Source organism: Cherax quadricarinatus, chromosome 1, assembly GCF_038502225.1.
Source record: "Cherax quadricarinatus isolate ZL_2023a chromosome 1, ASM3850222v1, whole genome shotgun sequence".
Taxonomy (NCBI): Eukaryota; Metazoa; Arthropoda; class Malacostraca; order Decapoda; family Parastacidae; genus Cherax; species Cherax quadricarinatus.
The window spans coordinates 94,715,847-94,742,938 of NC_091292.1; the positions used below are offsets into that span (position 1 = coordinate 94,715,847).

Here is a 27,092-nt window from a genome sequence, read left to right on the forward strand (position 1 = left end):
AAACTTGAAGCGTTCCCAGTAAATGAGGTGTTTTATCGCAGTTACGTTTCCCGTGAAGGTTCTCTGTACATTTTCTAGGTCAGTAATTTCACCTCATTGGATGTATTCGGTGTGATGTTCACCCCAATACCCTTTTTCTTGAGTGAGGCTTGCAGTCTTTGATCCCCGAGTATGTACTCCATCTCCGGTCTTCTTGGTCCTTCCTCAAGCTTCATGACTTCGCACTTGGTGGGGGTTAAACTCTTGAAACCACATGTTGATCCAGGACTGCAACCTCTACAGACGCCTTTGTAGTCTTACCTGCTCCTCGTACGCTTGAATTCTTCACATTAGTTTCATGTCGTCTGCAAATAGGGACAAATCAGAATCTATCCCTTCCTTCATGTCAATCACATATACCAGAAACGGCACCGGCCCCAGGACTGACCCTTGTGGTACCCCGCTCTACACATGAGCCAAGTCTGACACCTCATCACGTACCATCACTCGTTGTTTCTTTCCTGTCACGTATTCCCTGATCCACTTCAGTGCTTTTCCTGCTATACCTGCATGTTCCTTAAACTTTTGTACCAATCTCTTGTGCGGAACTGTCGGAAACCTTCTTACAATCCAAGAAAATGCAGTTTACCCACCCTCTCTCTCTTGTCTTATATCTGTTACCTTGTTATAGAACTCCAGGTTTGTGACACAGGATTTCCCATTTCTGAAACCGTGCTGGTTGTCGTGTATGAGCTCGTTCCTTTCTAGATGTTCCACAACTCTTCTGATAATCTTCTCCATAACTTTACATACTATACACATCAGCGACACTTGTCTTAATGCTGTATGTTTGTCTCCCTTCTTAAAAACTGGGACTACATTTGTTGTCTTCCACACCTCTGGCAGTTGCCCTGTTTCAACAAATTTGTTGAAGATTGTTAGTGGCACACACAGCGCCTCTGCTTCCACTCTCAGGACCCATAGATGTTGTCTGGGTCCACTGTCTTCAAGGTACCTTATTCGCACAACAGTTTCCTTACCTCTTCTTCGGTGTGACGTGTGTCCAGCGCTTGTTGTTGTCTATCATCTTGGTTTGCTGAATGCCCTTCTGTTCTCACTGATTACCTGGTCCTTGACTGTTGTTTTCCTCCTGATGTAGATGTATTATAGCTGTGTGTGTGTGTGTGTGTGTGTGTGTGTGTGTGTGTGTGTGTGTGTGTGTGTGTGTGTGTGTGTGTGCGTACTCACCTAGTTGTGGTTGCGGGGATCGATTCACAGCTCCTGGCCCCGCCTCTTCAACCGCCCGCTACTCAGTCACTCTTCCCGCTCCGTGAGCTTTACCATACTTCTTCTTAAAGCTATGTATGGATCCTGCCTCCACTACATCACTACCCAGGCTATTCCACTTCCTGACAACTCTGTGACTGAAGAAATACTTCCTAACATCCCTGTTGTTCATTTGAGTCTTCAGCTTCCAACTATGACCACTTGTTGCTGTGTCCCATCTCTGGAAGATCCTGTCTCCGTCCACCTTGTCAATACCTCTCAGTATTTTGTATGTCGTTATCATATCCCCCCTATCTCTCCTGTCTTCCAGTGTCGTCAGGGGGCTTTCCCTTAACCTCTCATCGTAGTTCATACCCCTTATCTCCGGGACTAGTCTTGTTGCAAACTTTTGCACTTTCTCTAGTTTCCTTACATGCTTGGCTAGGTGAGGGTTCCAAACTGGCGCTGCATATTCCAATATGGGCCTGACGTACACAGTGTACAGGGTCCTGAATGAGTCCTTATTTAGATGTCGGAATGCTGTTCTTAGGTTTGCCAGGCGCCCGTACGCTGCAGCAGTTATTTGGTTGATGTGCGCCTCAGGAGATGTGCCCGGTATTATACACACACTAAGATCCTTTTCCTTGAGTGAGGTTTGTAGGCTGTGACCCCCTAGACTGTACTCCGTCCGTGGTCTTCTTTGCCCTTCCCCAATCTTTATGACTTTCCACTTGGTGGGGTTGAACTCCAGGAGCCAGTTTCTGAACCAGGCCTGCAGTCTGTCTAGATCCCTCTTTAGTTCTGCCTGGTCCTGGTCCGATTTAATTGTCATGAACTTAACATCATCTGCAAACAGGGACACTTCGGATTCTATTCCTTCCGTCATGTCGTTCACAAATACCAGAAACAGCATCGGACCTAGGAGTGATCCCTGTGGCACCCCGCTCGTTACAGGCGCCCACTCTGACACCACGCCACGTACCATGGCTCGCTGTCGTCTATCTGACGTCTACCTGTGTGTGTGTGTGTGTGTGTGTGTGTGTGTGTGTGTGTGTGTGTGTGTGTGTGTGTGAGTGTGAGTGTGAGTGTGAGTGTGAGTGTGAGTGTGTGTGTGTGAGTGTGTGTGAGTGTGAGTGTGAGTGTGAGTGAGTGTGAGTGTGAGTGTGTGTGTGAGTGTGAGTGTGAGTGTGAGTGTGAGTGTGAGTGTGTGTGTGTGAGTGTGTGTGAGTGTGTGTGAGTGTGAGTGTGAGTGTGAGTGAGTGTGAGTGTGTGTGTGTGTGTGTGTGTGTGTGTGTGTGTGTGTGTGTGTGTGTGTGTGTGTGTGTGTGTGTGTGTGTGTGTGTATTTTGAAGTTATAATGCAGTGCGTTTTAATTCCCCTAAAACCGAAGTTTAATAAAAAAACTGAGTAACAAACAAACTATATTCCGCAGATCGAGTTACGAGAAGATGTGTGTGGTATAAAGAATGTAAGTATGGCATCAAGCAGGAATGGAGCAGCAGCATCAAGCAGCGTACCTCAACACCCACAGGAACATTATTCACCCCCGCCAAAGAAAAAGCTGAGCAAAGAAGAGCAGGCAGAAGCTAACCGCAAGAAATCAAGTGAGTACCGCAAGAACAAGGCTAAAGAATATAAGAAAAAAGAGAATAAAAAAAGAAAATTGACAAAAATCTATTGTGACAATAAAGTGGAAATAAAGAAGCTTGAAGAGTATTTACAAACGAACAATAATGATGAAAATGGAAAGCATATGATTACAGATATGGAAGAAGACCAAATTTTTGAACACTATATAAAGAATATATTTTCCGAAGACAGTGATGAACCAGGTTCTCTGCGATCACAAGATGATCACACAGGAGACGATAATGTGCCAACTACATCTAACGCTCTTCACCAGGCAAGAAACATAACAGTTTTTCCATTAATTTCATTATATATATATATATACATATATATATATATATATATATATATATATATATATATATATATATATATATATATATATATATATATATATATATATATATATATATATATGTAGTGTATAAACTAAGGGAGGAGGAAGTTCGGGGAAGATATAAGCGACTGTTGGCAGAAAGGTGGGCTAGTGCAAAGATGAGTAGTGGGGGGGTTGAAGAGGGTTGGAATAGTTTTAAAAATGCAGTATTAGAATGTGGGGCAGAAGTTTGTGGTTATAGGAGGGTGGGGGCAGGAGGAAAGAGGAGTGATTGGTGGAATGATGAAGTAAAGGGTGTGATAAAAGAGAAAAAGTTAGCTTATGAGAGGTTTTTACAAAGCAGAAGTGTTATAAGAAAAGCAGAGTATATGGAGAGTAAAAGATAGGTGAAGAGAGTGGTGAGAGAGTGCAAAAGGAGAGCAGATGATAGAGTGGGAGAGGCACTGTTAAGAAATTTTAATGAAAATAAGAAAAATTTTTGGAGTTAAACAAGTTAAGAAAGCCTAGGGAAAGTATGGATTTGTCAGTTAAAAATAGAGTGGTGGAGTTAGTACATGGGGAGAGGGAGGTATTAGGTAGATGGCGAGAATATTTTGAGGAACTTTTAAATGTTGAGAAAGGGAGGTGGTAATTTCATGCACTGGTTAGGGAGGTATACCATCTTTTAGGAGTGAAGAAGAGCAGAATGTAAGTGTGGTGGAGGTACGTGAGGCATTACGTAGAATGAAAGGGGGTAAAGCAGCTGGAACTGATGGGATCATGACAGAAATGTTAAAAGCAGGGGGGATATAGTGTTGGAGTGGTTGGTACTTTTGTATAATAAATGTATGAAAGAGGGGAAGGTACCTAGGGATTGGCGGAGAGCATGTATAGTCCCTTTATATAAAGGGAAAGGGGACAAAAGAGATTGTAAAAATTATAGAGGAATAAGTTTATTGAGTATACCAGGAAAAGTGTATGGTAGGGTTATAATTGAAAGAATTAGAGGTAAGACAGAATGTAGGATTGCGGATGAGCAAGGAGGTTTCAGAGTGGGTAGGGGATGTGCAGATCAAGTTTTTACATTGAAGCATATATGTGAACAGTATTTAGATAAAGGTAGGGAAGTTTTTATTGCATTTATGGATTTAGAAAAGGCATATGATAGAGTGGATAGAGGAGCAATATGGCAGATGTTGCAAGTATATGGAATAGGTGGTAAGTTACTAAATGCTGTAAAGAGTTTTTATGAGGATAGTGAGGCTCAGGTTAGGGTGTGTAGAAGAGAGGGAGACTACTTCCCGGTAAAAGTAGGTCTTAGACAGGGATGTGTAATGTCACCATGGTTGTTTAATATATTTATAGATGGGGTTGTAAAAGAAGTAAATGCTAGGGTGTTCGGGAGAGGGGTGGGGTTAAATTATAGGGAACCAAATTCAAAATGGGAATTAACACAGTTACTTTTTGCTGATTATACTGTGCTTATGGGAGATTCTAAAGAAAAATTGCAAAGGTTAGTGGATGAGTTTGGGAATGTGTGTAAAGGTAGAAAGTTGAAAGTGAACATAGAAAAGAGTAAGGTGATGAGGGTATCAAATGATTTAGATAACGAAAAATTGGATATCAAATTGGGGAGGAGGAGTATGGAAGAAGTGAATGTTTTCAGATACTTGGGAGTTGACGTGTCGGCGGATGGATTTATGAAGGATGAGGTTAATCATAGAATTGATGAGGGAAAAAAGGTGAGTGGTGCATTGAGGTATATGTGGAGTCAAAAAACGTTATCTATGGAGGCAAAGAAGGGAATGTATGAAAGTATAGTAGTACCAACACTCTTATATGGATGTGAAGCTTGGGTGGTAAATGCAGCAGCGAGGAGACGGTTGGAGGCAGTGGAGATGTCCTGTCTAAGGGCAATGTGTGGTGTAAATATTATGCAGAAAATTCGGAGTGTGGAAATTAGGAGAAGGTGTGGAGTTAATAAAAGTATTAGTCAGAGGGCAGAAGAGGGGTTGTTGAGGTGGTTTGGTCATTTAGAGAGAATGGATCAAAGTAGAATGACATGGAAAGCATATAAATCTATAGGGGAAGGAAGGCGAGGTAGGGGTCGTCCTCGAAAGGGTTGGAGAGAGGGAGTAAAGGAGGTTTTGTGGGCAAGGGGCTTGGACTTCCAGCAAGCGTGCGTGAGCGTGTTAGATAGGAGTGAATGGAGACGAATGGTACTTGGGACCTGACGATCTGTTGGAGTGTGAGCAGGGTAATATTTAGTGAAGGGATTCAGGGAAACCGGTTATTTTCATATAGTCGGACTTGAGTCCTGGAAATGGGAAGTACAATGCCTGCACTTTAAAGGAGGGGTTTGGGATATTGGCAGTTTGGAGGGATATGTTGTGAATCTTTATACGTATATGCTTCTAAACTGTTGTATTCTGAGCACCTCTGCAAAAACACTGATTATGTGTGAGTGTGGTGAAAGTGTTGAATGATAATGAATGCATTTTCTTTTTGGGGATTTTCTTTCTTTTTTGGGTCACCCTGCCTCGGTGGGAGACGGCCAACTTGTTAAAAAAAAAAAAAAAAAAAAAAATTATATAAATATATATATATATATATATATATATATATATATATATATATATATATATATATATATATATATATGCAATAGGATCACAGTAAACAGGTGATTTTAAAATATGCAAAACAACCACTGTGAAAGAGAAATGAAATTCCATAGTTCCTTGACAATGTGAGTAGTCACGAAAGCGCTTGGAATTTCATTACTCCTTCACAGTGGTTGTTTTGCATATATAATATGCATATATATATATATATATATATATATATATATATATATATATATATATATATATATATATATATATATATAGGGAAGTACCACCTCTATAGCTGGAATGGGGACCCTCATCCTCAGAGAAGACAATAAATGTACCTCAGGTAAAAATCAAGGTTCTCCCCGGAGCTGTTTGAATAATTTCTTCTCCTACCACCCCATATATATATATATATATATATATATATATATATATATATATATATATATATATATATATATATATATATATATATATATATATATATATATGCAATAAGATCACAGTAAACAGGTGATTTCAAAATATGCAAAACAACCACTCTGAAAGAATAGAAAAATTCCAAGCGCTTTCGTGACTACTCACATTATCAAGGAACTATGAAAGTGAAGCATCCAAGGATGCTTCACAAGGATGCTCATCTACAAAGCTGTCAGACACTGCATCTTCTTGGGATCTTAATATAAGGGGTCGGCCAGCACCTCACTATCAAATTAAATAGCTTAGCCCATTCTATAAACTTTACTGTTGAGTTTGAAGAAAATAACTCATTGCCTTTTCTAGATGTTTTAATTATTAAGGGAAATAATGAATTCAAATTTAAAATTTACAGAAAACCTACAAATAACTGTTCCTATGTCCACTATTATTCCTCGCATCAAGATAGAGTCAAACTGTCTGTTTTCTCATCAATGTTTTTGAGAGCTTTACGAATTTGTAGTCCTGAGTTCATAGATGAGGAAATATCCAAAATTTATGAAATAGGTAATGATTTAAAATACCCAAGAAATGTAATTGATAAATCTTTTAAAGTTGCTAGGAACACTTTTTATAATCCAAAAAAGGGCAACCAGCCTTATTCAACTAAAAATATGTTGGTTCTCCCTTACCATGAAAACTTGGTTGATATGCCTTCTTTTCTTAAGACTTTTAATATTAAAGTTGTATTCAAAAATCTTGATACAGTAAAAAAACTTTTGATTAAGAATTCCCCCCAAAATGCTGATGGATGTGTCTATAAGATTCCTTGTAAAATTTGCGATAAAGTTTATTACGGTCAAACTGGTAAAAATCTCGAACTAAGATTAAAACAACATAAATATAGCATTAGAACTGGACAAGATTCCAATGCTCTATTTATTCATGTAAGCAATGGGCTAGTAACCCCTTCTCCTGTATACATTTACTAAAAAAGAGAAGAAGAAAAACTTTATAAAACTGGGATGCTTAAATGTGCGTGGATGTAGTGTGGATGACAAGAAACAGATGATTGCTGATGTTATGAATGAAAAGAAGTTGGATGTCCTGGCTCTAAGCGAAACAAAGCTGAAGGGGGTAGGAGAGTTTCAGTGGGGGGAAATAAATGGGATTAAATCTGGAGTATCTGAGAGAGTTAGAGCAAAGGAAGGGGTAGCAGTAATGTTAAATGATCAGTTATGGAAGGAGAAAAGAGAATATGAATGTGTAAATTCAAGAATTATGTGGATTAAAGTAAAGGTTGGATGCGAGAAGTGGGTCATAATAAGCGTGTATGCACCTGGAGAAGAGAGGAATGCAGAGGAGAGAGAGAGATTTTGGGAGATGTTAAGTGAATGTATAGGAGCCTTTGAACCAAGTGAGAGAGTAATTGTTGTAGGGGACCTGAATGCTAAAGTAGGAGAAACTTTTAGAGAGGGTGTGGTAGGTAAGTTTGGGGTGCCAGGTGTAAATGATAATGGGAGCCCTTTGATTGAACTTTGTATAGAAAGGGGTTTAGTTATAGGTAATACATATTTTAAGAAAAAGAGGATAAATAAGTATACACGATATGATGTAGGGCGAAATGACAGTAGTTTGTTGGATTATGTATTGGTAGATAAAAGACTGTTGAGTAGACTTCAGGATGTACATGTTTATAGAGGGGCCACAGATATATCAGATCACTTTCTAGTTGTAGCTACACTGAGAGTAAAAGGTAGATGGGATACAAGGAGAATAGAAGCATCAGGGAAGAGAGAGGTGAAGGTTTATAAACTAAAAGAGGAGGCAGTTAGGGTAAGATATAAACAGCTATTGGAGGATAGACGGGCTAATGAGAGCATAGGCAATGGGGTCGAAGAGGTATGGGGTAGGTTTAAAAATGTAGTGTTAGAGTGTTCAGCAGAAGTTTGTGGTTACAGGAAAGTGGGTGCAGGAGGGAAGAGGAGCGATTGGTGGAATGATGATGTAAAGAGAGTAGTAAGGGAGAAAAAGTTAGCATATGAGAAGTTTTTACAAAGTAGAAGTGATGCAAGGAGGGAAGAGTATATGGAGAAAAAGAGAGAGGTTAAGAGAGTGGTGAAGCAATGTAAAAAGAGAGCAAATGAGAGAGTGGGTGAGATGTTATCAACAAATTTTGTTGAAAATAAGAAAAAGTTTTGGAGTGAGATTAACAAGTTAAGAAAGCCTAGAGAACAAATGGATTTGTCAGTTAAAAATAGGAGAGGAGAGTTATTAAATGGAGAGTTAGAGGTATTGGGAAGATGGAGGGAATATTTTGAGGAATTGTTAAATGTTGATGAAGATAGGGAAGCTGTGATTTCGTGTATAGGGCAAGGAGGAATAACATCTTGTAGGAGTGAGGAAGAGCCAGTTGTGAGTGTGGGGGAAGTTCGTGAGGCAGTAGGTAAAATGAAAGGGGGTAAGGCAGCCGGGATTGATGGGATAAAGATAGAAATGTTAAAAGCAGGTGGGGATATAGTTTTGGAGTGGTTGGTGCAATTATTTAATAAATGTATGGAAGAGGGTAAGGTACCTAGGGATTGGCAGAGAGCATGCATAGTTCCTTTGTATAAAGGCAAAGGGGATAAAAGAGAGTGCAGAAATTATAGGGGGATAAGTCTGCTGAGTATACCTGGTAAAGTGTATGGTAGAGTTATTATTGAAAGAATTAAGAGTAAGACGGAGAATAGGATAGCAGATGAACAAGGAGGCTTTAGGAAAGGTAGGGGGTGTGTGGACCAGGTGTTTACAGTGAAACATATAAGTGAACAGTATTTAGATAAGGCTAAAGAGGTCTTTGTGGCATTTATGGATTTGGAAAAGGCGTATGACAGGGTGGATAGGGGGGCAATGTGGCAGATGTTGCAAGTGTATGGTGTAGGAGGTAGGTTACTGAAAGCAGTGAAGAGTTTTTACGAGGATAGTGAGGCTCAAGTTAGAGTATGTAGGAAAGAGGGAAATTTTTTCCCAGTAAAAGTAGGCCTTAGACAAGGATGTGTGATGTCACCGTGGTTGTTTAATATATTTATAGATGGGGTTGTAAGAGAAGTAAATGCGAGGGTCTTGGCAAGAGGCGTGGAGTTAAAAGATAAAGAATCACACACAAAGTGGGAGTTGTCACAGCTGCTCTTTGCTGATGACACTGTGCTCTTGGGAGATTCTGAAGAGAAGCTGCAGAGATTGGTGGATGAATTTGGTAGGGTGTGCAAAAGAAGAAAATTAAAGGTGAATACAGGAAAGAGTAAGGTTATGAGGATAACAAAAAGATTAGGTGATGAAAGATTGAATATCAGATTGGAGGGAGAGAGTATGGAGGAGGTGAACGTATTCAGATATTTGGGAGTGGACGTGTCAGCGGATGGGTCTATGAAAGATGAGGTGAATCATAGAATTGATGAGGGAAAAAGAGTGAGTGGTGCACTTAGGAGTCTGTGGAGACAAAGAACTTTGTCCTTGGAGGCAAAGAGGGGAATGTATGAGAGTATAGTTTTACCAACGCTCTTATATGGGTGTGAAGCGTGGGTGATGAATGTTGCAGCGAGGAGAAGGCTGGAGGCAGTGGAGATGTCATGTCTGAGGGCAATGTGTGGTGTGAATATAATGCAGAGAATTCGTAGTTTGGAAGTTAGGAGGAGGTGCGGGATTACCAAAACTGTTGTCCAGAGGGCTGAGGAAGGGTTGTTGAGGTGGTTCGGACATGTAGAGAGAATGGAGCGAAACAGAATGACTTCAAGAGTGTATCAGTCTGTAGTGGAAGGAAGGCGGGGTAGGGGTCGGCCTAGGAAGGGTTGGAGGGAGGGGGTAAAGGAGGTTTTGTGTGCGAGGGGCTTGGACTTCCAGCAGGCATGCGTGAGCGTGTTTGATAGGAGTGAATGGAGACAAATGGTTTTTAATACTTGACGTGCTGTTGGAGTGTGAGCAAAGTAACATTTATGAAGGGATTCAGGGAAACCGGCAGGCCGGACTTGAGTCCTGGAGATGGGAAGTACAGTGCCTGCACTCTGAAGGAGGGGTGTTAATGTTGCAGTTTAAAAACTGTAGTGTAAAGCACCCTTCTGGCAAGACAGTGATGGAGTGAATGATGGTGAAAGTTTTTCTTTTTCGGGCCACCCTGCCTTGGTGGGAATCGGCCAGTGTGATAATAATAATAAAAAAGAGATTTTAACCATCCAATTGATTTTCAAAAAGTTGAGAAAGTAGTATCAAGCAAGTCCATGGTCGACAGGAATATAATTGAATCTTGTTTCATAAAAAGCAGTTTTGACAATAATATGAATATTTCCTTTGGTTTATATAAATTAGATCCATTTATAATTAATAGAATTTGGGTAGAATTTAATAATACACTGGACAAATAAATAGCTTGGGGGTGAGTTTTGCAAAGGACCTGTCCAAGTTGGCTCGCCGCGCGTCACGTGTCTAACCGTTGTGGGATCTGATAGTGAGGTGCTGGCCGACCCCTTATATAGCTTCCTTGGATGCTTCACTTTCATAGTTCCTTGATAATGTGAGTAGTCACGAAAGCGCTTGGAATTTTTCTCTTCTTTCAGAGTGGTTGTTTTGCATATTTTGAAATCACCTGTTTACTGTGATCTTATTGCATTAATGGATACCACACGACTCTTCAGAATGTTCTCGATAAGCTTTCCTAATCATATATCTTTTGTTTCACAGTTTTCTTCTGCATTGATCAAGTCCCACAAGTTAAAAATTCGACTTAATTTTTTAAAAATTTTTTTAAATGAACAAGTTCTGCCCAAGTCTCTTTTACCCAATAGACTCCTTGACATGAGAGATCGTCCTTTTGATGATTTTATGAGAATTATTCTTCAGAAACATATTGAAATAACTAAAATACAGGAGAAGGAAGCATTCAAAATATTGAGAAACAAAAAATACTCTTTTAATCAGGCCATTCCATCAGAATGGAAACACAGTATGTTGGATCATTGCTATAATAAACTCAGAAGAATTTGTAATGAACTCAAGAGCAAACTACAAAGAAAATTAGACATTTTAATTGAAAATAGTGATTGGACAAAGCATGCTAATAACAATTTTGTAATTAACTTATCAGATGAAATTTTAGACAAACATACAACTGTTGCTCTAGGTTTTGGCCTAAGTTTTGCAACTTTAAAAAAACTTAATAATGTTGAAATTGCAAAAGCCTTTTGTAACTTTGAAAAATTTTCTGATTTATCCTCTGATGAAATTAATATTAGTAAAGGAATGGTATACAGCTCTATGTTAAAACCAAACATTCCCAATTGCCCTCAAAGATTCTTTAAGTCTTATGATACACTTAATAACAATAAAAATTTGCGCCTTACTAAAGCAGACAAAATAAATGCAATAGTAATTATGAAAGAAAATGATTACCAAGAAAAAATGAATAATCTCTTAGATGATACTGAAACCTATTCTAAACTTAGGAAAAATCCCCTAGAAACCGTTAACAGCAATTTCAATAAAACAATAAAACTTCTACTGAAAGGCAAAGATGAATTAGTCAAACAATTTACTTCCACTAATCCATCTTTACCTTACATGTATGGACTAATAAAAACACACAAACCAGGGAATCCAGTCAGACCAATTATTAGCTCCATAGGGTCAGTTTCATATAAATTATCCAAATGGCTTGTCGATATTTTGAGCCCTATTGTTGGCAAAATTTCTAACTTTAATGTTAAAAACAACATAGACTTGGTTGATAAATTAAACTCCTTGACTGACTTAAATGATTTTAACATGGTTAGTTTTGATGTTACTTCCTTGTTTACGAAAGTTCCTGTTGATGATTTATTAAGTTTCTTATCTGAAGAACTCGTTAACTATGATTTACCATTGCCAGTTCCTACTATCATTAAACTTATTAAACTTTGCATTGTTGATGCAAAATTTGTATTTAATGATAAGTTTTACACTCAGAAGTTTGGTATGGCAATGGGAAATCCTCTTTCACCTGTTCTTAGTAACATATACATGGAATTTTTTGAAACAAGGTTGCTTAACACAATCCTCCCTAATAGAGCTAAATGGTTCAGATATGCTGATGATATTTTGTGTCTTATGTCCAAAAATGTAGATATACACCATTTTCTTGGAAAATTAAATAGCTTAGCCCATTCTATAAACTTTACTGTTGAGTTTGAAGAAAATAACTCATTGCCTTTTCTAGATGTTTTAATTATTAAGGGAAATAATGAATTCAAATTTAAAATTTACAGAAAACCTACAAATAACTGTTCCTATGTCCACTATTATTCCTCGCATCAAGATAGAGTCAAACTATCTGTTTTCTCATCAATGTTTTTGAGAGCTTTACGAATTTGTAGTCCTGAGTTCATAGATGAGGAAATATCCAAAATTTATGAAATAGGTAATGATTTAAAATACCCAAGAAATGTAATTGATAAATATTTTAAAGTTGCTAGGAACACTTTTTATAATCCAAAAAAGGGCAACCAGCCTTATTCAACTAAAAATATGTTGGTTCTCCCTTACCATGAAAACTTGGTTGATATGCCTTCTCTTCTTAAGACTTTTAATATTAAAGTTGTATTCAAAAATCTTGATACAGTAAAAAAACTTTTGATTAAGAATTCCCCCCAAAATGCTGATGGATGTGTCTATAAGATTCCTTGTAAAATTTGCGATAAAGTTTATTACGGTCAAACTGGTAAAAATCTCGAACTAAGATTAAAACAACATAAATATAGCATTGGAACTGGACAAGATTCCAATGCTCTATTTATTCATGTAAGAGATTTTAACCATCCAATTGATTTTCAAAAAGTTGAGAAAGTAGTATCAAGCAAGTCCATGGTCGACAGGAATATAATTGAATCTTGTTTCATAAAAAGCAGTTTTGACAATAATATGAATATTTCCTTTGGTTTATATAAATTAGATCCATTTATAATTAATAGAATTTGGGTAGAATTTAATAATACACTGGACAAATAAATAGCTTGGGGGTGAGTTTTGCAAAGGACCTGTCCAAGTTGGCTCGCCGCGCGTCACGTGTCTAACCGTTGTGGGATCTGATAGTGAGGTGCTGGCCGACCCCTTATATAGCTTCCTTGGATGCTTCACTTTCATAGTTCCTTGATAATGTGAGTAGTCACGAAAGCGCTTGGAATTTTTCTATTCTTTCAGAGTGGTTGTTTTGCATATAAATATATATATATATATATATATATATATATATATATATATATATATATATATATATATATATATATATATATATATATATATATATTTATATTCAACAAGTCGACCGTCTCCCACCTTTAAAGTGCAGGCATTGTACTTCCCATTTCCAGTATTCAAGTTCCTTGAATCCCTTCACTAAATAATACCCTGCTCACACTCCAACAACTCGTCAGGTCCCAAAAACCATTCGTCTCTATTCACTCCTATCTAACACGCTCACGCACACTTGCTGGAAGTCCAAGTCTCTGGGCCACAAAACCTCCTTTACCCCCTCCCTCCAACCTTTTCGAGGACAACCCCTACACTGCTTTCCATCCCCTACAGATTTATATGCTCTCCATGTCATTCTGCTTTGATCCATTCTCTCTAAATGACCAAACCACCTCAACAACCCCTCTTCTGCCCTCTAATACTTTTATTAACTCCACACCTCCTAATTTCCATACTCCGAAATCTCTGCATAATATTTACACCACACATTGCCCTTAGACAGCACATCTCCACTGCCTCCAACCGCCTCCTCGCTGCAGCATTTACAACCCAAGCTTCACATCCATATAAGAGTGTTGGTACCACTGTACTTTCATACATTCCCTTCTCTGCCTCCATAGATGACGTTTTTTGTCTCCACATATACCTCAGTGCACCACTCACCTTTTTTCCTTCATCAGTTCTATGGTTAACCTCATCCTTCATAAACCCGTCCACTGACACGTCAACTCACAAATACCTGAAAACATTCACTTCTTCCATTCTCCCTCTCTTCAATGTGATATCCAATTTTTCTTTATCTAAATCATTTGATACCCTCATCACCTTAATCTTTTCTATGTTCACCTTCAACTTTCTACCTTTACACATACTCCCAAACTCATCCACTAACCTTAGTAACTTTTCTTTAGAATCTCCCATAAGCACGGTATCATCAGCAAAAAGTAACTGTGTCAACTCCCATTTTGTATTTGATTCCCCATAATTTAACCCCACCTCTCTCCCGAACACCCTAGCATTTACTTCTTTTACAACCCCATCTATAAATATATTAAACAACCATGGTGACATTACACATCCCTGTTTAAGACCTACTTTTACCGGGAAGTAGTCTCCCTCTCTTCTACATACCCTAACCTTAGCCTAACTATCCTCATAAAAACTTTTACACAGCATTTAATAACTTACTACCTATTCCATATACTTGCAACATCTGCCACATTGCTCCCCTATCCACTCTATCATATACCTTTTCTAAATCCATAAATGCAATGAAAGCTTCCCTACCTTTATCTAAATACTTTTCATATATGTGTGGGTAGGAGATCTACACATGCTCTACCCACTCTAAAACTTCCTTGCTCATCCACAGTCCTACTCTCTGTCTTACCTCTAATTCTTTCAATAATAACCCTACCGTACACTTTTCCTGGTATACTCAGTAAACTTATTCCGCTATAATTTTGCAAACTCTTTTGTCCCCCCTTCCCTTTATATAAAGGGACTATACATGCTCTCCGCCAATCCCTAGGTACCTTCCCCTCTTTCATACATTTATTAAACAAAAATACCAACCACTCCAACACTATATCCCCCCCTGCTTTTAACATTTCTGTCATGATCCCATCAGTTCCAGCTGCTTTATACCCTTTCATTCTACGTAATGCCTCACGCACCTTCCCCACACTCCCATCCTGCTCTTCTTCACTCCTAAAAGATGGTATACCTCCCTAGCCAGTGCATGAAAATACCGCCTCCCTTTCTTCATCAACATTTAAAAGTTCCTCAAAATATTCCTGCCATCTACCCAATACCTCCCACTCCCCACTCCCCTACTCTGTTTTTAACTGAAAAATCCATGCGTTCCCTAGGCTTTCTTGACTTGTTTATCTCACTCCAAAAGTTTTTCTTATTTTCATTAAAATTTCTTGACAGTGCCTCTCTTACTCTATCATCTGCTCTCCTTTTGTACTCTCTCACCACTCTCTTTACCTTTCTTTTACTCTCCATATACTCTGCTCTTCTTATAACACTTCTGCTTTGTAAAAACCTCTCATAAGCTACCTTTTTCTCTTTTAACACACCCTTTACTTCATCATTCCACCAATCACTCCTCTTTCCTCCCGCACCCACCCTCCTATAACCACAAACTTCTGCCCCACATTCTAATACTGCATTTTTAAAAATATTCCAACCCTCTTCAACCCCCCCCTACTACTCATACTTACATTAGCCCACCTTTCTGCCAATAGTCGCTTATATCTCACCCGAACTTCCTCCTCTCATAGTTTATACACTTTCACCTCCCTCTTACTTGTTTCCATTTTCCTTTTGTCCCATCTACTTCTTACTCTAACTGTAGCTACAACTAAATAATGATCCGATATATCAGTTGCCCCTCAATAAACATGTACATCCTGGAGTCTACCCATCAACCTTTTATCTACCAATACATAATCTAACAAACTACTTTCATTACGTGCTGTATCATACCTTGTATACTTATTTATCCTCTTCATAAAATATGTATTACTTATTACCAAACCTCTTTCTACACACAGCTCAATTAAAGGGTCTCCATTTTTATTTACCCCTGGAACCCCAAATTTATCCACTTTAGCATTGAAATCTCCAGCCACAAGTACTCACTCAACATTTCCCAAAATCTCTCTCTCTCTCCTCTACACTTCTCTCTTCTCCAGGTGCATAAACGCTTACTATAACCCACTTTTCACATCCAACCCTTATTTTACTCCACATAATCCTTGAATACTTTTATATTCCCTCTTTTCCTGCAATAACTTATCCTTCAACATTATTGCTACTCCTTCCTTAGCTCTAACTCAATTTGAAACCCCTGACCTAATCCCATTTATTTATTTCCACTGAAACTCTCGCACCCCGTTCAGCTTCGTTTCACTTAAAGCCAGGACATCCAGCTTCTTCTCATTCATAACATCCACAATCATCTCTTTCTTATCATTCGCACAACATCCACGCACATTCAGACTTCCCACTTTGACAATTTTCTTCGTTTTCTTTTTAGTACGCTATAGTAGTAGGAAAAGGAGTTACTAGCACATTGTTCCGGCATTTTAGTTGACTTTTACAACACGCATGGCTTACGGAGGAAAGATTCTTATTCCACTTCCCCATGGATATAAAAGGAAATGTAATAAGAACAAGAATTAAGATAAAATCAAAGAAAACTCAGATGAGTGTGTATAAATAAACGTGTACATGTACGTGTAGTGTGACCTAAGTGTAAGTAGAAGTAGAAAGATGTACCTGCAATCTTGTATGTTTTTGAGACAGAAAAAAGACACCAGCAATCCTACCATCACTAGAAGATAAAAAGAATGCTGATGTAATATATACAGACTTTGCAAAAGCCTTCGACAAGTGTGACCATGGCGTAATAGCGCACAAAATGCGTGCTAAAGGGATAACAGGAAAAGTCGGTCGATGGATCTATAATTTCCTCACTAACAGAACACAGAGAGTAGTCGTCAACAGAGTAAAGTCCGAGGCAGCTACGGTGAAAAGCTCTGTTCCACAAGGCACAGTACTAGCTCCCATCTTGTTCCTCATCCTCATATCCGACATAGACAAGGATGTCAGCCACAGCACCGTGTCTTCCTTTGCAGATGACACCCGAATCTGCATGACAGTGTCTTCCATTGCAGACACTGCAAGGCTCCAGGCGGACATCAACCGAATCTTTCAGTGGGCTGCAGAAAACAATATGAAGTTCAACGATGAGAAATTTCAATTACTCAGATATGGTAAACACGAGGAAATTAAATCTTCATCAGAGTACAAAACAAATTCTGGCCACAAAATAGAGCGAAACACCAACGTCAAAGACCTGGGAGTGATCATGTCAGAGGATCTCACCTTTAAGGACCATAACATTGTATCAATCGCATCTGCTAGAAAAATGGCAGGATGGATAATGAGAACCTTCGAAACTAGGGAGGCCAAGCCCATGACGACACTTTTCAGGTCACTTGTTCTATCTAGGCTGGAATATTGCTGCACACTAACAGCACCTTTCAAGGCAGGTGAAATTGCTGACCTAGAAAATGTACAGAGAACCTTCACGGCGCGCATAACGGAGATAAAACACCTCAATTACTGGGAGCGCTTGAGGTTCCTGAACCTGTATTCCCTGGAACGCAGGAGGGAGAGATACATGATTATATACACCTGGAAAATCCTAGAGGGACTAGTACCGAACTTGAACACGAAAATCACTCACTACGAAAGCAAAAGACTTGGCAGACGATGCAACATCCCCCCAATGAAAATCAGGGGTGTCACTAGCACGTTAAGAGACCATACAATAAGTGTCAGGGGCCCGAGACTGTTCAACTGCCTCTCAGCATACATAAGGGGGATTACCAACAGACCCCTGGCAGTCTTCAAGCTGGCACTGGACAAGCACCTAAAGTCGGTTCCTGACCAGCCGGGCTGTGGCTCGTACGTTGGTTTGCGTGCAGCCAGCAGCAACGGCCTGGTTGATCAGGCTCTGATCCACCAGGAGGCCTGGTCACAGACCGGGCCGCGGGGGCGTTGACCCCCGGAACTCTCTCCAGGTAAACTCCAGGTAATCATGTAAAACAATTACAGGAGCTCGTTTTATACTCACTTGGCACGACGGTAGTACCTCCCTGGGTGGTTGCTGTCTACCAACCTACTACCTATATACTACCTAGGTAGTAGGTTGGTAGACAGCAACCGCCCAGGGAGGTACTACCGTCCTGCCAAGTTCTTGTTCTTGTTTATTTCCTCTTATCTCCATGGGGAAGTGGAACAGAATTCTTCCTCCGTAAGCCATGCGTGTTGTAAGAGGCGACTAAAATGCCGGGAGCAAGGGGCTAGTAACCTCTTCTCCTGTATATATTACTAAATGTAAAAGGAGAAACTTTCGTTTTTCCTTTTGGGCCACCCGGCCTCGGTGGGATACGGCTGGTGTGCTGAAAGAAGTTGAAAGAATATATATATATATATATATATATATATATATATATATATATATATATATATATATATATATATATATATACACATATGTGTGTGTGTGTGTGTGTGTGTGTGTGTTTGTGTGTACTCACCTATAAGTGGTTGCAGGGGTCGAGTCATAGCTCCTGGCCCCACCTCTTCACTGATCGATACTAATTCACTCTCTCCCATGATCTTTGTCATACCTCTTCTTGAAGCTATTTATGGAACTTGCTTCTACAACTTCACTCTCCAGATTTTTCCATTTCCTGACAACTCTAAGGCTAAAATACTTCCTAACATCCCTATGACTCATGTGGATTTTCAGCTTCCAATTGTGGCCCCTTGTTCCTGTTTCCCATCTCTGAAACATTCGATCCCTATCCACCTTGCCAATGCCTCTCAGTATTTTATACGTTATCATCATGTCCGCTCTATCCCTCCTATCCTCTAATGTCATCAGGTTGAGTTCCCTTAACCTCTCCTCATAAGACATACCCCTCAGTTCCGGGACTAATCGTGGTGTAAATATTATGCAGAAAATTCGGAGTGTGGAAATTAGGAGGTGGTGTGGAGTTAATAAAAGTATTAGTCAGATGACTGAAGAGGGGTTGTTGAGGTGGTTTGGTCATTTAGAGATAATGGATCAAAGTAGAATGACATGGAGAGCGTAGGGGAAAGAAGGCGGGGTAGTTGTTGTCCTCGAAAAGGTTGGAGGGAGGTGGTAAAGGAGGTTTTGTGGGCGAGGGGCCTTACGAGCTGTTGGAGTGTGAGCAGGGCAATATTTAGTGAAGGGATTCAGGGAAACCGGTTATTTTTATATAGTCGGACTTGGGTCCTGGAAATGGGAAGTACAATGCCTGCAATCTAAAGGAGGGGTTTGGGATATTAGCAGTTTGGAGGGATATGTTGTGTATCTTTATACGTATATGCTTCTAAACTGTTGCGTTCTGAGCACCTCTGCAAAAACAGTGATTATGTGTGAGTGTGGTGAAAGTGTTGAATGATGATGAAAGTATTTTCTTTTTGGGGATTTTCTTTCTTTTTTGGGTCACCCTGCCTCGGTGGGAGACGGCCAACTTGTTAAAAAAATTTACTATTATAATAATTACTGGTGAACATGTGTGTTTGTCTGTGCGTACTCGTTTACTAGCTTGTCGCTGTCAGAAAGAGGAAGGGGGGGTCACTAGGCTGCACAACTCTTCTGAAGATTTTTAGATAGATTACTTAATATTATCAGGGTTACCCCTATCTCGTGGTACTGAAAGAGTGTGTGTGCGCGCGCGCACGTGTATATACATTAGATTTATCTTTTATTTAAATATTACATCTTACATTATATTTCTTCTTCTACATGATCAGGTAGAGAACAACGCGAGGAATTCCACCGAGGCCGGAGAGAGGAGGAACACCACGCTGCTCAAGAAACAAAAAAACCGCGCAAGTGCTAAGAAATCCCGTGAAAATAAAAAAAACAAAACGAAAAAACTTGATAACGATATTGTATGCTTGAGGAAAAGGATCGCAAAGCAGAATATGTATTTATCATGGCTCCGTGGCCTCTGCTTGTCACCTGTCAATAAAACGAATCACTCTTGCAGTTATTATAACAATCAGGATGACAACACTCGGTCTCATCAGTCAACGGTGTCTGGTGATCAGACAAATACCATTTTAATCCTTCCGTTGACTCAGTCATCTATAAACGATGCTCCAGCTCAGCCAGCTGCTCAGTCAACTAAACGAGATCAGTCAACTATGACTCATATTTCTTACCAAGAAATTGCTTATTTTTTACGTCAGCAAGACGAGTCAACTATGACTGATTATCCTGTTACTCAGTCATTTGTTCAACCCACAGCTCAGGAAGACCAGTCAACTATGACTGATTATCCTGTTACTCAGTCATTTGTTCAACCCACAGCTCTGAAAGACCAGTCAACTATGACTGATTATCCTGTTGCTCAGTCATTTGTTCAACCCACAGCTCAGGAAGACCAGTCAACTATGACTGATGAACCTGTTGCTCAGTCATTTGTTCAACCCACAGCTCTGAAAGACCAGTCAACTATGACTGATTATCCTGTTGCTCAGTCATTTGTTCAACCCACAGCTCAGGAAGACCAGTCATTTACGATTTATGCTCCTGTTGCTCAGTCATTTGCTCAACCCACAGCTCAGGAAGACCAGCTAATTGGGGTTTATGCTCCTGTTGCTCAGTTATTTGTTCAATCCACACCTTTACAATACCAGTCATTTACGGATGATGTTCCTGTTACTCAGTCATCTGTTCAATCCACAACTCAACAAGACCAGTCAGCTATGAATCATGATGATCTCCCTGAGTTGGACAGTGATGATATTTATAACTGTTTCAACTGACAGCTTCATGTCAGTTTTCTAATGTGTACATGTATATTAAACAACAAACACTTGAGGATATATGAAGATCCTGTAGCCCGCACATAGAATGAAACATATAGCGACGTTTCGGTCCAACTTGGCTGCCCTCCATCTTCCAGAGGGTTAGGTAAACTTACAACTTGGGGGGGGGAAGGTTGTTTCAGAGACACGAGGTCTTGTCATGTCTCCTTTACAACTGCTATTTGTGTTCACCTAGAAGTTATTAGATACCTGGATGAAGAATAAAAAAAAATAACAATACCGTGACTGGAACATTACACAAACCCCCACATAAGTGACTTGAGACTTATGACGACGTTTAAGTCGTACTTGGACTATTAACTCGTGTTTAAGTAGGAACAATCATCTTCCGGGACTACATATTCTGTGTGCACAAAGGTAACCACTATTAACCTTCCTCATTCGGTCCTTGTGTTTTGGTTGGTAAAGATATGGAGCAAATATCGCAACTTCCAGTCCTCTATGTGCAGGCTATTTATGTACAGATACCTGGGTATCACTTGACTTATGAGTGGCATCCCTAATTAGTTTAATATAATCAGCAAACAGGGAAATTTCTGAATCAATCTCATCTGCAACGTCCTTCACATAAAACATAAACAGAACTAATCCTAATACCGATCCTCGATGAGCCCCTCGAGTTACACTTTTTTATTCTGACTTTCTCTTTCCCGGAAATCACTCTATTTCCTTTCCCTACAACACTCTGATCCACCGGTGTACATACCCCGTTATTCCCGCCTGAATCACAAGTTTTCGGTCCAGCCTCTTATTGGACACAGTATCAAACGCCTTCTTGCAGTCTACAAAAATGAAATCCACCAACCCTCCCTCTCTCTCTCTTGCTGCACATTTGTACTTTGTCAAATAACTCCATCAAGTTAGTAAGACAATATCTGAATCCATAAACCCATGCTGGTTGTTTATGAAACCCTCTGATAAGTTTCTCTAGTACCTCGCAAAGTATACAGGTCAGAGAAATTGGTCTGTAGTTTAACGCCTCCTGCCTGTCTCCTTTCTCATATACAGGAACTGAATTTACCGTCTTCCAGATCTCTGGTAACTGTCCCATATCCACTGACTTATTGTAGATCACCGCTAGTGATTTAGACTTTTTGCATCCTCTGACAGAATCCATGGTGACACATCAGGTCCCATGGCATCTGATATATCCAGATCCATCAAAAGTTTCTTTACCTCTTCAATTGTTGTGTGGATGTCATCCACTACTTGTTGGTGCTCCCTGTTCTTTAGTATCACTGGTATTTCCCAAGTTTCCACTGAGAAATCTTAAAATCGTTTTAACACTTTAGCCTTTGCTGCTATGTCATTCTAAAATTGTTTCTCAGATTCTCTTCTCACACTAGTACATTAGTTTCTTGCCAATCTCCTCACTTCTATTCTCATTTGTCCTTTTCTTTCTTTTTCCACTTTCTTACACTTTTCTGCTTTGCTTCGCTGCATTAATGATTGAACCAAGGGATCAATTAGTCTCTCTTGCTTCTGCCTCTTCTTCTTAGTAGGAAAGTCTCCTCAGATTCCCTGCATTTTACAGTTAGGTTCTACACTACATTCAAGGAGTTTCTCAACCCCTCAAAAATCACTTCTAAAGTCCGACTTTTCACGCTCTCCACCTATATTTCACCCTACCTTTAGTTTCACCAGGTACTCGAAGTTCAGGACTGCATGATCCCTAGCACCCAGAGGTCTCATATTTTATTTCACCTGTCAGATGTACCTGCAGTAAAAAATAGGTCTACTCTTGCTGTTTCATTCTGAGTCCAAATGTTGTTTTTCTAGTCACCTCCACCAATTTAGCCCTTCACGTTTCCAGTCCTTCATTTGGGCTCCAATTCTCCCCCTAAAATATTTCTCAATTATTAAAATCTCCCATTATAAGCAACTTTTCTTTAGACCTTAAAGCACTCCTGGCTGCTTCTGTTGTCAAGCATCGCCCGGCTGTCATCATGTTTCTGCCTTGGTCTTCTATTATTAGGTGGCGGGTTGAATATCACTGAACCTACTACCTTGAATCCCCCAGCTTTAAATTGGTACAGTATGAAATCGTTTTCCTCTAGCCTGTTTATTCTTCTCACCTCTTCAAAACTCCATTACTTCTAATTAATAGTGTCACTTCTACAATTTGAATGCCATATGGCATTTGACATCATTTCTGTCAACTTTGTCTCAGTGTGTCTAGCGTGACCTCAGCTGTTCAACTTACAGCTCTTGTTAGATCAAGTATCTGCATTAGAGTACCGCACTCTGATATTTATCTTACTTTGATCTAGCTGACGTCTACTTCCTCGTCATGATGCTTATCAAACAAGAGGGAAGTTGGGATGGGGTTTGGTGTGGATTTCTCTACCGAAGGAGTCAGGGATAGAGTGAAGGGCAAGGAGGGGGAGGGTATGGGAAGGGTGTAGTAAGAGTGGTTAATGGTGGGGTGTAGGTGTTAGTGATGGTTCTGGTGAGGTGGGGACTGGCCCAGTGTTATGTACATCTGGGAAAGGGGTCAAGGTTGTGTCTGAAGGAGTTCCCTGAGTTAGAATATTACCACCTCCTGCCTCTCATCTGCTGCTCTTCACTGCTCTCAATGGTTTTTTACACACTCCCTTAGCTGTTCCTTTTGTTATCGTATTGTCAATATCTACGTAGACATGACTAGCACTGTGAGGTCTTTAGGTGCGCTTTATGTTGTAATATCCTGTCCCGAGCTATATGAGACCAAAGGGTTAATCTGATCGGAAGGTGTTTGCCGTAGAAGACCCTACCAATCCTTTTAAAATTCGCCATCTGCTCTGTCACTTCCTCTCACGTGTATTCCAAGACATACATAATCTTCAGCTTTATACCTTCCCATCTGCTACCCAGGTCACCTTTAGCTTCCTGGAGTCCCCTTCCAGATTTCTTTGTTTTTACCATTTCTCTTGCTGTCTCTCTTATCACCTCTTAAAATGCCCCATCTTTTGAGAGCATCACTACCAGCGACTTTTTCATTATTCAATCCAAATTCCTGGGTTTCCTTTACTTCCTTCACGGTCTGTGCCCCCCACTGACATCTCTCTTAATTCCTTCATGGTCTCCATCTCTGTTTTGTTTTACTGTTTTAGGGCTCTGGCTTTCACTAAATTAACCCTATTTACCTATTCTGCAACCTCTTACCTGACTTTGTTACATACTGTCACCGTTTCCTCTCAGAATTGCACTGCCTTTCAAGAGCCTCCCTCACTGTTCCTCCTTCTATAGTTTCTTTTAGCTTTACCATTTCCTCTTCAAGACTGAGGTCTCGTACCACTGCAGTAGTTGCCCTATTTAACTGTTCTGTAATTTCATCCCCTGCTTCACTGCAAATTGCTACAGTTTATTTCCAAAGGTAACTGCACTTTCCCCTCAAACTCCTCTCTCAGTTAAGTCTTCAGGTCATACATTATCGTTCCCAGGTAGTGCCAACCACCTCCTTCATTCCCAAATTTTTTATTAACTTACTATTTTGTCTCTTACACAATAGTGTGTGTGTGTGTGTCTGTGACGTGGAGTGTGCGTGCAAGTATATTCACTAATGTGTGTTTATGTTTGTGAATATGAATTTGCATTTGTGCAAGTGTGAATTTGTGTTTGTTAGTATCTGTATATATGTGCTTGTGAGGGTATACACCGTATGTACTGGTACGTTTGTGCTTATGTTTGTGGAGTGTATACTTTGTGTTCGTATGTGTTTGAGTGTACGATTGTGTTCCGGTGTGCATGTGTGTACGATTGTGTTCGAGTGTGCTTGTGTGCGTATGCGCTCGTGTACTCCAACTGTCGTTGCAGGGGTCGATTCACAGATCCTGTCCCCGCCTCTTCACTGATCGTTAGTAGGTCCACTCTCCCTGCTCCACGAGCCCTATCATGCCTCGTCTTAAAACTATGTATGGATCCTGCCTCCACTACGTCACTTTCCAGAGTATTCCACTTCCTGACAACTCTATGACTGAAGAAATACTTTCTAACATTCCTTTGACTCATCTGAGTCTTCAACTTCCAATTGTGACCCCATGTAGTGTATGATTGTGTGTGTGTGTGTGTGTGTGTGTGTGTGTGTGTGTGTGTGTGTGTGTGTGTGTGTGTGTGTGTGTGTGCGCGCGCGCGTGTGTGTGTTTTAGTTACCATTTTGTCCTAGGCACATGTCGATTAGACACTAGGCCTGGTGTGTGTGTGTGTGTACTCACTTAATTGTGGTTGCAGGGTTCGAGACTCAGCTCCTGGCCCCGTGTGTGTGTGTGTGTGTGTGTTTGTTACCATTTTGTCCTAGGCACATGTCGATTAGACACTAAGCCTGTTGTATATGCGTGTGTGTGTGTGTGTGTGTGTGTGTGTGTGTGTGTGTGTGTGTGTGTGTGTGTGTGTGTGTGTGTGTGTGTGTGTGTGTGTGTGCGCGCGCGCGTGTGTGTGTGTGTTTTAGTTACCATTTTGTCCTAGGCACATGTCGATTAGACACTAGGCCTGTTGTATATGCGTGTGTGTGTGTGTGTGTGTGTGTGTGTGTGTGTGTGTGTGTGTGTGTGTGTGTGTGTGTGTATGTGTGTGTATGTTGTGATGTGTGTGTGTGTATGTTGTGATGTGTGTGTGTGTGTGTTTTGATGTGGGTGTGGGTGTTGTGAAGTGTGTGTGTTGTGAAGTGTGTGTGGGTGTTGTGAAGTGTGTGTGTGTGTGTGTGTGTGTGTGTGTGTGTGTGTGTGTGTGTGTGTGTGTGTGTATGTGTGTGTGTGTGTGTGTGTGTGTGTGTGTGTGTGTGTGTGTGTGTACTCACCTAGTTGTACTCACCTAGTTGAGGTTGCGGGGGTCGAGTCCGAGCTCCTGGCCCCGCCTCTTCACTGATCGCTACTAGGTCACTCTCCCTGAGCCGTGAGCTTTATCATACCTCTGCTTAAAGCTATGTATGGATCCTGCCTCCACTACATCGCTTCCCAAACTATTCCACTTACTGACTACTCTGTGGCTGAAGAAATACTTCCTAACATCCCTGTGATTCATCTGTGTCTTCAGCTTCCAACTGTGTCCCCTTGTTACTGTGTCCAATCTCTGGAACATCCTGTCTTTGTCCACCTTGTCAATTCCTCTCAGTATTTTGTATGTCGTTATCATGTCCCCCCTATCTCTCCTGTCCTCCAGTGTCGTCAGGTTGATTTCCCTTAACCTCTCCTCGTAGGACATACCTCTTAGCTCTGTGACTAGTCTTGTTGCAAACCTTTGCACTTTCTCTAGTTTCTTCACGTGCTTGGCTAGGTGTGGGTTCCAAACTGGTGCCGCATACTCCAATATGGGCCTAACGTACACGGTGTACAGGGTCCTGAATGATTCCTTATTAAGATGTCGGAATGCTGTTCTGAGGTTTGCTAGGCGCCCATATGCTGCAGCAGTTATTTGGTTGATGTGCACTTCAGGAGATGTGCCTGGTGTTATACTCACCCCAAGATCTTTTTCCTTGAGTGAGGTTTGTAGTCTCTGACCCCCTAGACTGTACTCCGTCTGCGGCCTTCTTTGCCCTTCCCCAATCTTCATGACTTTGCACTTGGTGGGATTGAACTCCAGGAGCCAATTGCTGGACCAGGTCTGCAGCCTGTCCAGATCCCTTTGTAGTTCTGCCTGGTCTTCGATCGAGTGAATTCTTCTCATCAACTTCACGTCATCTGCAAACAGGGACACCTCAGAGTCTATTCCTTCCGTCATGTCGTTCACAAATACCAGAAACAGCACTGGTCCTAGGACTGACCCCTGCGGGACCCCGCTGGTCACAGGTGCCCACTCTGACACCTCGCCACGTACCATGACTCGCTGCTGTCTTCCTGACAAGTATTCCCTGATCCATTGTAGTGCCTTCCCTGTTATCCCTGCTTGGTCCTCCAGTTTTTGCACCAATCTCTTGTGTGGAACTGTGTCAAACGCCTTCTTGCAGTCCAAGAAAATGCAATCCACCCACCCCTCTCTCTCTTGTCTTACTGCTGTCACCATGTCATAGAACTCCAGTAGGTTTGTGACACAGGATTTCCCGTCCCTGAAACCATGTTGGCTGCTGTTGATGAGATCGTTCCTTTCTAGGTGTTCCACCACTCTTCTTCTGATAATCTTCTCCATGATTTTGCATACTATACATGTCAGTGACACTGGTCTGTAGTTTAATGCTTCATGTCTGTCTCCTT

General features: G+C 40.5%; 2 protein-coding genes across 10 annotated transcripts in view; one reads left to right on the forward strand and one right to left on the reverse strand.

The window, feature by feature from the left end:
- The window catches only part of LOC128686043 (uncharacterized), an 84,536-nt gene extending 58,058 nt beyond the window's left edge, over positions 1-26,478 (forward strand). For 3 of the 5 annotated variants that reach the window (XM_070084501.1, XM_070084502.1, XM_070084510.1), the window contains 2 exons: positions 2,678-3,148; positions 19,846-26,478. In XM_070084501.1, coding sequence (XP_069940602.1) covers positions 2,678-3,148; positions 19,846-20,865 — 1,491 coding nt within the window. In that variant the 3' untranslated portion in view covers positions 20,866-26,478. The remainder of the gene's footprint in view (positions 1-2,677; positions 3,149-19,845) is intronic. The other 2 variants (XM_070084487.1, XM_070084497.1) reach the window with 1 other exon arrangement.
- The window catches only part of LOC128689855 (uncharacterized), a 483,205-nt gene that overhangs the window by 260,331 nt on the left and 195,782 nt on the right, over positions 1-27,092 (reverse strand). The window lies entirely within an intron of this gene.